Below are 15,985 nucleotides of genomic sequence, written 5' to 3'. Positions count from 1 at the left end.
CAAACAGTTCAAACTGAAAGATGTTTACAGGCAGTCCAATAATCCATTAACGGCACTAACGTGCTCGGGCTGCGTGTGGATTGATCTCATATTAAATAGATTCATCATGGTTACAATAAGGATGCTGGTTCCATTCAGATATACTAACTTGAGGTGCACTTTTACTGCATGGCGTGTTTGTCAACGTGTTGTACAATGTGCCATAAGAACAAGGAAATGGTGCGGTGACAGTGTTCAAAACGTTTCTCTGTCCCCTTTGTTAGTGAATATCATATAACGTATACAAGAAGTGGGCGTAGTCGTCGTGACGTCATCTGTTGGTTTGTGAACTGCCGTTTTTAATGACTGGAGTTGTCGCCATGTTGTTTTTTTGCAACCAGTGAACAGGAAGTGACCACATCTGGACTGAGGAGGAGTGAAGTACAGACGTTGTATACGTCTCTGGTAGAGACCTGTCAATCACCGTGTAGCCCCGCCCTAAAGCATCCCCTGCTTTATGGTCTGTTTGACTCTAAATGGACCATAATGTACTAAATGAACATCATGCTGTATTGAAGAAGACTTGAAACTAGAGATTGAGACCATAAACTCATGTTTACAATGTTTACTGAGGTAATAAATCAAGAGAGAAGTAGAGTCATTTTCTCATAGACTTCTATACAACCAGAGGAGTCGCCCCCTGGTGGACACTAGAGAGAATGCAGCTTTAAGACACTTCCACATTGGCTTCACTTTTCAGAACCGGAGGTCGCAGCCGGTTGAATATCCGTGTATAGAAAGGCATTCTGGGAAGCCTTGTAAACGACAAACTGTAGAAGAAGACAAGTGAGCTCACAGAAAACAAAATGACCGCTTTATCACAAAACAACTCCTGGGATCCAGTGAACGCCACACACCGACGATTCACCTGGAGTGTTACTCCTTTAACAGTTCAGTAATTCAGGAACCTCGGGCATGTGAGCAAGGCATTTACACTGCCAGGGTTGGAAGTTAGGTTCCCCTTGAGGCCTAATGGGCGGAGCTGCCAGGTCGGATTGGTTTCAGCCCCCCCCCCCCTCAAAAAAAAACGAGCGCTCCACGCTGCTCAACGGCACTCTGGAGCGAAGCCTCTCCGCCAAACGGCTCGTATAAACTTATTGTTTTGTGTCAACCAGCTAATTCACGCCAGCTCTGAGACTTTCTTCTTGTTCCTCCTGTCGGGGCTGTTCAGCCGCCCGTGTCGCTCCTTGTCGGTCGTTACTGAGGCAACATCTGTTCTGTGCGGGTGACGGCGGTGATGCCTTTTTGTTCGTATCACGATGACCCGATGTATGTGATCAACGCCGCTCGCCCCAAACAAAGCTGCAGTTGTCTGCTCCGCCGGTTAATTAGCCGGAGGCTCGACGCCGGCAGTCTGAGTTATGAATATGCTAAATAATAATAGCTGCTTAATAATTACGATTACAAAGATTATGCTGGTTCCCGCTCCCTGCTGCTGTGTCCTGTGTGTGTATCTATATGTGTGTGTGTGTGTGCGATGATTGATTTCTTTTAATTGTAAGCCTGTGTGTGACACGTATTTATGTTTGTACGCCCACAAGCATCTCATATCCTCCCTCTCTTCCCCTTTCATTAAACCGCCACAGCCAGTGTGTGTGTAGCGCCTGTAATGGAGGGTTTCTATCATTTCAATGAGATAGTTCACAGCTCAGAGAAACTCGGCTAATAGCTAATTACTACAGAGAGACAGAGAGACGGAGAGAGAGAAGGAGGGAGAGAAGAGGAGTAAATGGAGGGGTTCAGAGATAAAGAAAATGTGCTCCAGTGTCGGTGAATGAAGCGCAGGGCCGAAGTGAATGAGAGGTACAGCAGTAGGATTTACAGCCGGTGTAAACCTGCAGTATGTGTCCGGATATCTGGAAAGAACAACAAGTTAATGGTGGGTGTTGGTCCAGACCACATCTGGAGGGGGGCTGTTCTCTCTGCAGCAGGTGAACACTGCTGATGTCTGTTCTTTACTCGTTTCCTTCCCTCTTTGCAGCAGCTTCTCCTCTATTTCACTGTGGTTAAAATATCAGGTGATGGAGGAGAGGACAGACCTCGTCCTCTTACTCAGGGGTTCTCAAGCTTCTTTAACTTAAAGGAAGAGTGTGTAACATTTAACTAATTGGCAGCTATGGAATATAATATTCATAACTGTGGTTTAATCAGTGTATAGTCACCTGAAATTAAGAATCATGAAATTAGATTGTGACGCATCAAGGTTTTACTTCTGCGTGTGTTTGTGGATACAGGAACACACGTCGCACAGCTGAGGTGTGGATGGACGACTTCAGTCTCTTTTACTACTCTGCTCGGCCTGCAGCACGAGGGAAATCCTACGGAGAGTAAGAACACACACACACACACACACACACACACACACACACACACATATGATCACACACAGCTGATTTTCACACGAGCCTGGTTCCAGATCTCTGAATTGGCCGCAAATCTCCAATCAGGACAGTTGTTGTGCTTGTTGATGGCTCCAGTTCTTCAGTTGGAAAAACACCAATCTGAGTTTTGTGGGTGAGGTTATGAATAGAGATGTCGTCTTCTTGTAGCAGAGCCAGAAAGAAAGCAACAGAAAAGCGCTCACGTCTGGTGGTTAAACACGAACACCAGTGAAGCGCAACGTCCCGGTTTGTTTCTTGTTAATCTCGGCTATAAACCGTCAAATAACGGAAGAAAATCTTTGCCAATTTCAACGGCAACCAAGGGGGGATTGGCACAACTTTACAGATTGTTGCAACTTGTGGAAGGTGACAGAAATACAAACTCTTAAAATGTGTTAAGTGCCCCGAGCAGCATCTGCAGCTGTACTTCACCACAATAACTAAAAGCTGTGACTCGAATAGGGCCATAAAGTAGACATGTATATTGATCTGCAGTAGTGCCCACGATGAACTATTACAACCAGAATACTAACAGCAGTGAATAGAGAACCGTGACTCAATCCCTGGACGTTTAACCGAAACATTACAGAGTAACTGAACAACCCCTGAAAATGTGTTTGCTGACGTCCAATAGTTAAAGTTTAACTGAAACGCAGCTTTTCAACCTGGCGTGTTACTCTTTAAACATAAAATAAATGGTTTACATCGGACCAGAGTTTGGTCCCCAAACAGGAGGCGAGTCCCCACAATGTGAGTAACACAATAATCATGAAGAACACAGCGGGAACAGACATTGAAGCCCACAACTGTGCTCAAATGTCAGCGTTTATCTGTCAGACACAGGTAAACACTGACATTTAAACACAACTGGAGGCTTTCACCTGCCTTTCCACATCACACGCTTCCATTATTTGTCCAGGCGGTACGTTCCTTTTTAAATATCAGTACGAATATTTTTGGCATGCCTGGTTATTTTATGAGCACTTCCTCGTGTCTTAGTGTAAGTCACAAGGGTTCTGAATATCTGATTGACTGTTTATGCGGCTGCTTCAGTCTTTCATCTGAACGTCTGATTGTGTGTGTTTGTTTGTGTGTCACCAGCATCCGAGGCAGAGTGGAGCTCCGCAAGAAGCTCAAGTGCAAATCCTTTAAGTGGTACTTGGACAACGTCTACCCGGAGCTCAAGTAAGTCTGTGTGTGTGTGTGTGTGTGTGTGTGTGTGTGTGTGTGTGTGTGTGTGTGTGTGTGTGTGTGTGTGTGTGTGTGTGTGTGGAATACGACTCAGCCTGGAGGAGCTTTGTCACACGCTTTACGCCAGCGTAATGAACTGGGACCATGGAGACTGTGCCACAAGTTCTTACCAAGTTTCTATAAATCAGGATATCTCTGCATCTGCTGCTCTCTCCTCCATCTTCAGCACCCTCAACTGTCCCAGGGACACCAAACGAAAACTAGCTACAATTAAAGATGATCGGCGAAAACACAAGCGGTTTGGTTCCAAATCTGTGGCTAGTTTTGCAGATCTTATGATACGGTCAGAACATATTTACCTGCGTTTTGATGCCATCAGCACACAGGACAGGTATTATCGTTGTAAATGACACAGCTTTCTTGATCAAACACTGCACACCTCTGCAACGCTTTGTGTTGTCGGTGCACGATGCACGCATCTGTTCTTATCAGTCAAATGTCCACAGTGAGTGTACACCCACCTTCAACCACACTCAGGCCATCTTCCTGTCTCTTTGAACACCTCATTCATTGTCTTTGTAATACATCTCTCCCTTCGTCCTGATTGGCTGAGCTCCAACAGGCCCTGTCTGCACCCACACACCCACACACACATAAACACACGATAACACTTACCGACGTCACACGCCCTGGCAGTGATTCTTATATACAGTATTCTAATTTTACACGCACATAAATGCCAATACAAATGTCTTTAAGACACATAAGCGCTCTCATTTAAACACTCTCTATCTTTCAAACACACTTCAATACACACACACTCACACACACACTTAAATACACATTTATCCACTGAAGGCTGGTGTTAATCCCCCAGAATGGAATTAACAGGCTTGCTCTCAGGAGAGGACGGACCTGACCCTTAAAAAACGCAGAATAACCTTTAACGGGTTATTAAAACAGAGAGAGATAGCAGATTGAATTAATGCTACAGGGCTTAAGCCCGAGTTTATAGCGCGGCCGAGGATGTAACAAGAAAAGAGTGAGAAAGTTCATCAAAGAGGAAGATTGGGAAGAAACTTTCTGAAGTAATGAGTTTGGAGAAGCGTGGCCTTAAGCAGGATTCGTTAAAAGGTGCATCGGGCGCGTCGTTTTGATGAATCACTGTCAAATTAACTGTGATATCTTGATGTAGTTAATGAGACTATGCGGAGATGATTGGGGTCTTCTGTCTCATCTCAGTGAGGCTGTTAGTGTATCTTAAAATGAAGACGATATATCCTCCAAACCCAGCTGCTTTCACTTTGGGTAAATGTGGTTTTGGAGATAAAAGAGTCACTCAAATCAACAAAAATAAACTTTTTTCACTTACTTTTAGTGGTTTTAAGCTATGCAGTTTTGATATGTATTTTTGTATTAACTCTATGTTTTGTTCCCTGCATCAGAGTCCCAGACGACTCTGACTCTCAGTCCGGGGTGATCAAACAGCGGCAGAACTGTCTGGAGCTTCGCCGGCTGGAGGGCCAGGAGCTGCCCGTCCTCACGCTGGCCCCCTGCATCGGAACAGAGGGGGTCCCCTCCAGCAACCAGGTGAGTCGACCAGGACCTCAGAAAGACAATGTTTGTGATGCAGAAAATGATGTAGCTCTCCTCCGCTATGAAGAGGCAGGATGAACAGATGAATCTGGGATGAAGTGAACAGTGAACACATCTATAGACGGTTAATAAAAAGGTCGGCAAATCGTCTGATGTGAAATTATAACCTGGGGGGTTTCAACCAAAAGATGTTTGGTCAAAAAGTTGTTAAACGTTCTGTGTCATAAAGCCACTATATAATCTGTAGGTGATCGTTGCATCTTTCAGAATGTTCTGATATTTCCTTCAGTGCTGGTGTCCAATGGTGTCTGCAGTAGTGTGTTTTTGTAATGCTACCACTGGAGGGCGCTAGATTCAGATGCACATAGTGGCTTTAAAACAAAACATATTATAGGTATTCAAAACATTATTTTTACTTAAATCTGTAGATTCACCCTCAAAATGTTCCTAGCTTCTTCTCTTAAATAGTGAGTATGTATGTATGTAGGACATGTGTTATGAGTTGCTGGTGGAAAGAAGAAGAAAATATTTATTATTTATTTATTAAGACGGATGAGGACATATTGCTCACTTCTCTCGCTCTCATAGGTCATTATAGATGTAAAGAGAGAGATGTCAAACTAAAGCATAATAGAGTTACAACAGACGGTGACACTTTAGATTTACCTCTTAGATGGCAATATGGATGCAAAAAGACGGAACATCAAATCGTAATTGTGACTCGTCCTCAGTAAAGAAAGATTAATCCAGGATCTTTTATACGACTATTGATTTTTGTAATGAATGCTTTTGAAGATGCTCAAACAACAACAGCAAAGTTATTGCTGAAGTATGATTAAAAACTCACCCTGAGAAGGTTTCTCTCATTAATTTAGAGTAGATTTAAGTCCACAGGATAAAGGTAATTCATACCCCACAGAGGCCGTGATATTTACATACAGTAGTACAGACAAATATGAATACCCTTTAAAAGAAAATAAGTAGCTGGTGTTATATATATTTTTGAATATAATTGATGCTGAAGTTCTTAATAAATATACTTACTGCATGCAGCAAGGTTACTAATAATTTACAGGTAAACTGCAAGTCCCCCCCCGGCAATAAAAACAGACATAAAAAAATTCTATTTGCACTTATATTTTATACATTTTCCCATTCCCTTTTGTTTTTAAAATGCCCAGAAGCGGTCCACATTTGGTTAGTGTGAAACAATAGTCCACTGTTGGTAATATAGGAGTGTTTGTGTGCGTGTGTGCGTGCGTGCGTGCGTGTGTGCGCGCGTGTGCGTGTTCTGCCTTCTCTCCACCATAATTAATACCCGTAGGATTCTCATTATTCTGTGTTGAGAGCGAGTGTGGAGGCTGTGATCCGCCCTAACAAGCCGCCTCGCAGAGAGCAAACATGTCAGCAGCTGAAATGCCCTGAAGGCTGGGGAGGCTGGCCTGTGACTGGAAGGTTGCTGGTTCAAGTCCCTTAACTAACAAGGAAAAACACTGAGATGTGTGCGTGTGTGTGTGTGTGTGTGTGTGTGTGTGTGTGTAGCTCTCCCTTATCAGCCGCTGTAGAGAAGCCCTGAAGGAAGGCTCTGAATCCATGATTGTTCATGTACAGAAGTCTGGTTTGGCTCCCAGGTGGGAATGTATTTAACATAAAGAATTAAATTAATGTTTCTCAGTTTCTCCCTTGAAAAGTGAGTTTTCTTCCCCTGGTAAACTAATAAAATCAAAAGAAGAAATACACATTAAAGGATTGTATTTTAACATCCTCACAAATGGTGAAAAAACAAGGACAGAGTCCAAACACTTGCTGTAAAACAAGCGATGTTAATTTCTTCCTGACCGGAGCCGTATGTGGTGCTGCCAATGTCGAGCGTCTCTGAAGCCGAAGTGAAAGGAGCACGATCATTTTCTACATCCATGCAAAACCTTTTTGCCAGGGTTGGTGCGGCGCTCACTGTCTGACAGAGTCACAGGAGGTGGATGTTGACATCACGTCTCCGACAGTCAATGATATCAAAGTTTTACTAAATTTAACCAAACATCAACCATTGAGGGGACGGATCAGAAAACGAGTCGTTTTTAAAGCCCTCAAATGGGCCGTAGTTAAATGTACAAGTCAGTTTAGGGCTGAGGACCTATTGGAGCTGTTATATGTTGACACAGATTGTTTTAGAAGAAGAGTCAAACTGTTAATAATTCAAAAGGGGTTGTTAATCAGCGAATGATTATCTTTATCTTATAACAATAGTCTATTAGCAGAACTAAGTGAACTATAGTGAAACATAGAAGATTCTGGTTTCAGTCCGTCAGAAACAAAGTTTTCATTTTTAAATCGATAAATTTGCACCAGCGAGAAATCGATAGCAGAGAAGCAGAGAGACCACTTTGTGAACTCAGACGAGCAGAAAACAGCCGTCACGTAGAACGCAAATGTATTCTACCGTTCCACTTCAACTTTCTACAAGTTTCACAAAAAATCTACGGGCGACCGCTGCGTGGAGCAGCAGATGAAGGAGAGTGAGGACGGGCATGAAATGCGACCCGCTGAGCCACAAAAGCATCACTGAACACAATTTGGCCCAAATGTAATGAGCGCAGAAGCATGAAGTTGTATCGTCTCTGCGGTCGGCTGTGGATGTGAGCGTGAACACGAGGCAGCTCAGTTCACTTTTGTCTTAAAACAAAATAAAAGCTGACATTCACATTCACATGTTCGTAGACGGGGCCGCGGGTGTCAACGTTATTTTGAGACAAAGTGAACTTTGTTTTGAACCTTCATTCACCCGGGAACATTTGTGCTGAGCGTGCAGGTTCTGTTCCAGCTCTCAGGTGCTTCATGTTCAACTTCACAAACATTGAACAACTCTTATTGTGGCGTAAAAAACGGCTCCCTTTTCTGTAACAGCTTTGTTTACGTCATGTGCTCACTTAACGTGTGATGCCTCTCATCACTCCGCTACGGTTGGTCGTGTTGTTTGGTTTGTAAAAACAATACTGAGGAATAAGATCAGATAGAATGAGATGAGACCTTTTCCCTCCCTGGGATATTAAAGGTTACAGCAGCACAAAGGGGAGACAGACAGGAGACAGACAGGAGACAGACAGGAGACAGACAGGAGGCAGACAGGAGACAGACAGGAGACAGACAGGAGACAGACAGGAGGCAGACAGGAGACAGACAGGAGACAGACAGGAGACAGACAGGAGACAGGAACAGGAGATATAAAAAGAAGATAACGAGTCAAAGCTGGAGAGACATACAAAAAACCAAATGTTCATAAATATGCAAAAACAAGAATGCAAATAAGTGTATTTATCATGTAGATAATACATGCATAAGTATATATCTATGTGAATATATAAAAATCATGAATAAATATATAGATAATAGTATGAAATAATAATAATAATAATAATAATGACGTCGACAGATTTAAAATTGAAAATAGAACCAAACAAAGTCCTTCACATGAAACTGATGACGTTTCTCTGAACGTGGTCACATGACAGCTTGGGTGCTGAGGCTGCTCCCTGTGGAGACGATGTGTTGAGCTACAGCACCAATTAACCTGCAGCGTCGTTGTCTTTGCTGCGGTTCAATAAATCAATCGTACGGTGAAACGCAACCCTGCAGCGTTGAGTTATTCCAGATGAAACTCCATGAATCACTTCACCAGCCAGCCCTCACCATTACCTCATCACGGGCAGCACGATGACGTCATAACATGTAAACGTGGGTTAATCTGTCATTTCTGTAAATGCAGAATTAAAAACTATAAATGTAATAATTGTTGATTGTTTCCTCATAATAAATAACTCATCATTTTAAGCTTAGATGATGAGCTCATCAACAGAGAAACTAGATAAAACTGTAAATTTACAGTTAATATTTTGATCATGGATTAATCCATGAAGCCGGACATTGATACCCAATGTTATAGGAAGTATCCAGATCCTTTACTCGCATACACATATCAGTACTCGGAGTACTGCAATATATATAAAGGCTGAATACAAGTACCAAAGTGTTAAAGGGTTAGTTCGGATTCACCAAAGCGACAGATGGAAACATGGCGACTATCACTTTAAATCTAGAGCGCTGCATGTTTCATAAACTCATTACTTCAATCTGTAAAGTTACAAACAAACAAATGTAAAAAGAAGTACAGCAATTTCATGTAAAATCTTAATTTAAATACCCTGAAGTACTTGTACTTTGTCACATTACACCTCCGGTGACAACAACATTTCTGCTTCTCTGTGTTTTATTTCATTGGATATTATTTATGTTTGTGTCTCAGTCAGACAAAATGAATACGATCACTAGTCACAGCGTTATTAACCCCTGAGGGTGTGGAGAGCCCTTAAAACGCACACACACACACACACACACACACACACACACACACACAGGTTGAATTTACCATGGATCCTGCCAGCTAATGACCCTGACCTACTTACACATTCTGTGTGTGAGTGTGTGTGTGTGTGTGTGTGTGTGTGTATGTGTGTGTTTCTCCTCTAAGCTCTTATTTTCTTTCCCAACACGTTTTTCTCCGACATGATTATTAATACATCGGGGCGCTGTAACTTTGAACCTTGACCTCCTTAGTATTTGCTGCTTGTAACAGTGTGTGTGTGTGTGTGTGTGTGTGTGTGTGTGTGTGTGTGTGTGTGTGTGTGTGTGTGTGTGCGTGTGTGAGGGACGTGTCAGACGGTCAGAGTGGTTATGAACACAAATTAGCACTAATGCTACCACAACACTGTGTTTGCATATCTTAGAGGTTGCATCTCTATATGTATTTTCTGCACTATAACAGATTAGCATAATATACAACGTTTCTCTTAATTACCCTTCATTCTCTTTCTTAGTGAACTAACAGACTCTATGCTGGTCCCAAGTCCATCTCTTAGCTAAAGGAGCAATAAACGACATTCAGAGCATTAACATAACAGCAAACAGCTATCGTTTATGTAAAGATATAGAGGAGCGATGTCGACCTGAGCAGAGGATGAAGTCACTCTCCCTCTGTGTGTGTTGTGATCTGAGTTTCTGTGTGCTTTGTTGACAGACGGGCCGGCCACGCATGCCTTTTAGTGCATGTTAGCGTGCTACACTGGTTAGCTCACGGCCGCCGCTCTGCACTGCTCTCATATTACATCATATTACTTTGATGTCTCGCTTCATGACCGCTTATCAGAAACAAAGCCGAAGCAGCAATTTAAAAAACAGCAAACCCAGAAAAAGATAAAATAATCTTTCTAACTTTCTGTCTCTGTCTCCGTCTGCAGGAGTGGGTGTACACTCACGGGCAGCAGATCCGGCAGCAGCAGCACTGTCTGTCTCTGTCCACCACCTTCCCGGCCTCCCAGGTCCTGCTGATGCCCTGCAACATGGCCGACGGCAAGCAGGTCTGCACGCACACACACACACACACACACACACGCACACACACACACACACACATTTAATGTGGCATGAAGCCACAGGCGAGTCACTACCGTATATCATGTGGCTGCTAAATTAATCTAAATGTTAATTAATCTAAAGCTAAATTTGTCTAAAGATGATCGTCACACACACACACACACACACACATTCACGCTGCTAGGGGCAGATGCGTGACAGATTTTTGGACGGGCAGCTTGAAATACTCCACACACACACACACACACATGCACACACTTGTCATTACCTGACCACTGGACACCTTGACGGCGTCCCAGAAGCCCCTGCAGCAGAGAACAACCTGACAACTAATAAATCACCAGAGAGAGAGAGAAAGGGAGAGGGAGGGGGTGAGTCAAGGGAGGGAGAGAAGTAGCTGAAGATCACCTCATTACACCTCACCAACTGTTCAGTCTGCATGGAGAAGTGTGTGTTAATTCTGTCTGTAAGGATGTGATTAGTGTGTGTGTGTGTGTGTGTGTGTGTGTGTGTGTGTGTGTGTGTGTGTGTGTGTGATTCACTGTGTGTTTGTCATCACTGTTATGCATTATTTGATCTATGAGTCACGAGTGACGGGTGTGAAAGATGAAGTGGCCAGAAAGAAAGAAGTTGAAAGATAAAATGGAAGATGGAAGTAAAGAGAGAGGAAGAAAGGACGAGCAGAGAGATAAGAGGAAAGGAGCCGGAGGAAGGTGGGATTAAAGAAGACAAGGAAAGGAGGAAGGAAAGGATGGTGTGATGATGAAGAGGAAAGCAGGAGCTGAGAAAGAGAGAGAGGGATAAAGGAAGAGAGGAGGAAAAAGAAAGGAAGTAAAGCCCTGAATAAATCCAGAAGAACACGGCGAATACACGTCAGCAGGACCTCAAAGAGAAATTAAGAAGCATAATACATCAAACACATGAATCTGAGATGATTCAGGAGTCTTCTGTGTTTTGTTGCAGCTCTTCCTGCTCCGGCTTTAGAATAATGAGACTGTGGCTTCAACAGGTCTGGATATATTTATACACTGAGAATAAGTTCCCCTGTGGCAGCAACAACACCAAGAAGTCTCAGTGCAGTCGACATGTCAGGAAGGGAACGAGAAGAAGAAGGTGATGAAGAAAGAATCAGGACAGTGTGTGTCCGAGGCAGCACGATGAAGCCAAATAGAGCAAGATAACAAGAGAAAGGAAGAGAAGAATGTAGGAAGGAAGGAAGGAAAGACAGAAATAAAGGAGGACAAAGAAGGAAGAGTGAACGAAGGAAAGAAAGGAAGGAAGAAAAGGAAGTAGGTACCTACCGAGGTGGGATGAGAGGAAAGTGGAACAAAGGAAGGAGGGAATAAATAATTCATGCACTAAAAGAAGGTATAGAGAAGGAAAGTGAAAAAGAGAGGGAAGGAAGGAAGAATAAAAGAAAGAAGAAAAGGAAGGTATCTACCTCGGTAAGAAGAGAGGATAAAGAACGGAAGGAAAGAAGGGAGAAATAATTAATGTAAGGAAACAAATGAAAAGGCTAAAGTGTGAGTGAGAGGAGACAAGCAGGAAGGAAGGAAGTGAAGGAAAGAGGCAGAAGGAGTTGAGGTGACTATTAAGTGAGAGAGTTGTATACAACACACACACACACACACACACACACACACACACACACACACACATACTGAGCTGTAGGAGATTCAGTTTGGGCCTCTTATGTATTTCAGATACTGTGCTGTTAAATTAACTAAAAAACAAAGCACACACATACACACACATATACATATATATATATATATATGTATATATATATATATATATATATATATATATATATATATATATATATATATATATATATATATATATATATATATATATACATATATATATATATATATATATATATATATATATATGTATATATATATATATATATATTTATATATATATATATATATATTTATACATATATATATATATATATGTATATATATATATATATATATATATATTTATATATACATGTACACACAAAGATGTATACACACACACACACACACACCAGAGCCTGTGTGGATGTTCTGTGTGTTTGTACTTTAGCTGAGCCACTGAAGCGCATCGCTGTCATGTAACTGAAACTAGTAAACCTTTGTACCAACACACACACACACACACACACACACACACACTCTACTGGGACATGTGACAGCACTCGGTGTGTGTGTGTGTGTGTGTGTGTGTGTGTGTGTGTCAGAAGGCAGGAAGTAGAGCGATGATAGCTAATTAGAGTGAAGATCCACTGGAGAAACAGCCCAGAGCTAACTGGTAGAGAGACACTGACACACAGAGAGAGAGAGAGAAATACAGTGATGTTATATTTAGGATGGAGAGAGATGGGGCTGATGGGACGAGAGACATTCAGAGAGACAGGAGGGACAGACAGAAAGTGGTGGAGACAGTAGAAATAAACAGACCACGACACGAGACAGAAACAACGTTACATTTCCACGGACTGTGGAAAGATTACAGGCGGCCATGGTGCCTTCAAACTCCCGGCGCGACTTGACCGAGAGACACGATCGTACCTCGTGGTCTTTGTTTAGACCCTGATGTGGTCCAGACTGAGATCTGGGATCAGGAATGTCCACAGCCGTGACCTCACAGAGCATTTAGGGAGCAGACGTTGTTCTTCGACATTTCACTGCCGGAGTGTAATCAGATAATCTACCTATAAAGAATGAATCTGTGTGTGTGTGTGTGTGTGTGTGTGTGTGTGTGTGTGTGTGTGTGTGTGTGTGTGTGTGTGTGTGTGTGTGTGTGTGTCTGTCCTTGAGGATGAGCAGTGTCGAAGTTGGTGCAACTTGGTGCAATATTAATAATAATCGTTTGTTTGATAGACAAGCGATAGCGCTCTGTGCAGCATGCAGGGGGGGGGGGGGGGGGGGCGGAGCTTCAGCTCTGTGGACTGAGTCACCTTTACAGGCAACAGCTGATTGACTGCAGTTCACTTATCCTGCAGGATGCTGGATGTACTAACGTCCGGACGACCACGCGCTCCAAATGGGCACTCATGCACTCATGTTATGCAAAACAAGAAAAACAGACTGATTGAACTCCCCTGAAGTAGGAAACCCAGGAAGTAGTCATGACATTTTAATAACTGTGAAATCCCCAGAGAGGAACAAACAGATTGAGTAACTTATTGCATGTTCAGTATGTAAAGAGGAGGACAGATGTGTGAAGTGTGCTGTTCTCTCCTCAGCGCTGCTGCAGCGCTCAGTAACGAGGTGAATACTAATTGATTTACTTTTAATTATCCCCCCGTCTTTTTTTCTTCTTTCAATTAAAAAGCTCTGCGGCCCGTCGTTACACTGTAATGAGCGTGTCATCTTGTCAACGCCGCAATGGACCCACAATGCAACTCTGCAGAACAAAGCATGCTGTGTGTGTGTGTGTGTGTGTGTGTGTGTGTGTGTGCGTGTGTGTGCGTGTGTGTGTGTGTGTGCGCGTGTGTGCGCGTGTGTGCGCGTGTGTGTGTGTGTGTGTGTGTGTGTGCGCGTGTGTGTGTGTGTGTGTGTGTGTGTGTGTGTGTGTGCGCGTGTGTGCGCGTGTGTGCGTGTGTGTGTGTGTGTGTGTGTGTGCGCGTGTGTGTGTGTGTGTGTGTGTGCGTGTGTGTTGTTACAAGGCCCTACGAGATCAAGATATGACAGCGATATGCTTAAGAGGACCTGCTTACACAATATGGCCGCTCCCTGCCGACAAACACATTGATACACAGATATGAACACACACACACACACACACACACACACACAAACAAATACGTGTTCACACTCAAATCACAGACACACAAAGATACACTTACAAATATTTCATGTCCACACCCACATTCTGTTTTTCTCTTGTTTTTTCCCCTCACTTTCTCTCTCTCTCTCTCTCTCTCTCTCTCTCTCTCATCACTGGGTTTCACAGCCACCAGCTGGATGAAAGCCTCTTTTCATGTCTGATCCTATCTGCCGCTTTGTTTTTCTAGATAAAGAATCCAGCTATGAATAATACACACACACACACACACACACACACACACACACACAACCAAACACATGAAAAAGTGTGCAGAAGTGTGTGTTTGGTCAGAGCATAAAGTCAGGAGAGGCCTCCATCTAGTGGTGGCTGATAGGAATCACCAGTTACTTATTAAACAGTCAACGTGTTGAACTCAACTCTCGTCAACTCAATTGACAGCAGACAGATGGGCCACGTTCTCTATAATACACCTGTTGTACTAAAAGAGGTCATTCCTGTGATAACTGTGTTGTTTCTTCTCATCTCTGTTGCTGAAGCTTCTCTCAGCTGCTCACAGATCTTTTTTCTTCTTTGTTACTTTAAGGATCTCTGGTTTATTTCAACCTGATTTATTTCTCATGATCTTGCTGTCGTGTCTCTGTTGGTCATGTTGACTTCGCTCTCTCCGCCTCCGTTGCAGAGATTCATGGAGACGAACAACGTTTATCTTTCCCAAACAAACCTGTTTTTTACATGAATCATTCCAGACGCTTGTCTATGAGTCTGACCGACAGCAAACACACACAAAAACACCTGAAACGTATCTTGTCTTGTCTTATCTTTGATTGTTTTTGCAGCTTTTGTCTCGACGGAAAGACAAAGTGTGACGCTGGTCTTTGTTCTTTGTGTTTTCCTGCAGCGGTGGCAGAAGTCGGGCACTCACCTGGAGCACCTGGTCTCTCGCTTCTGCCTGGACTCGGAGATGGCTCTGGACGGGATGGACTCCTCCCGAATGCTGGTCATCAGCCCCTGTGAACTGAGCGCGTACACACAGAGATGGGAGGTCCCCTTCTCCTGACCCTCGACCCCCCCCCACGACGTCACCCGCTCACAGCCTCACAGACCTGCTGCAGAGACGGCTGCTGCTCTGACCGAGAGGAGACGCACGAGCACGTCGAGGCGCCGAGTGGAAGGTTCATGAAGGCTTTTTCTTTTTTACGCCTCTTCACTGTTCATCATGAGAGGAAATGACGTCTAAAATCCTGATTTATATGGAAGATCCCTGCAGGATCGAAACATTATTAAAGGAGGAGACACGTCAGAGAATGTGTTTGGAGGCTGTAGAGAAGTTTGAAGAGTCAAACCAAGTGCACCTTAAAACCCCCGACCCGTCTAAGAGTCCAGTCGGACAGAAAACTATATCAGAGAATGTTTTCTTGTAATCGTTTGCAAACGGACGAGTCTGTTTTAGAGAATGTTTAAGAATCTTGGAATTAAAACCAAGCACAGCTTGTCTTTACTGCAGCATCCAGACAGGATTGTGAAATGATAAATCCAAATTCTTCTTGGGATCAGACCAGGAAGTG

At 43.3% G+C, this 15,985-nt stretch overlaps 1 protein-coding gene across 1 annotated transcript in view; it reads left to right on the top strand.

The window, feature by feature from the left end:
* Positions 1-15,477, top strand: part of galnt14 (UDP-N-acetyl-alpha-D-galactosamine:polypeptide N-acetylgalactosaminyltransferase 14 (GalNAc-T14)) — a 102,568-nt gene extending 87,091 nt beyond the window's left edge. Inside the window, exons 10-14 of the mRNA XM_076084156.1 lie at positions 2,274-2,366; positions 3,522-3,605; positions 5,057-5,201; positions 10,499-10,618; positions 15,319-15,477. Coding sequence (XP_075940271.1) covers positions 2,274-2,366; positions 3,522-3,605; positions 5,057-5,201; positions 10,499-10,618; positions 15,319-15,477 — 601 coding nt within the window. The remainder of the gene's footprint in view (positions 1-2,273; positions 2,367-3,521; positions 3,606-5,056; positions 5,202-10,498; positions 10,619-15,318) is intronic.
* Positions 15,478-15,985: the final 508 nt, after the last annotated feature.

The sequence above is a fragment of the Anarhichas minor genome, unplaced genomic scaffold (assembly GCF_050575085.1).
Source record: "Anarhichas minor isolate MPS153535 unplaced genomic scaffold, ASM5057508v1 ptg000136l, whole genome shotgun sequence".
Lineage (NCBI taxonomy): Eukaryota > Metazoa > Chordata > Actinopteri > Perciformes > Anarhichadidae > Anarhichas > Anarhichas minor.
Note: the sequence above shows the minus strand (reverse complement) of the source record. Positions and strands in the feature narration are given on the sequence as shown.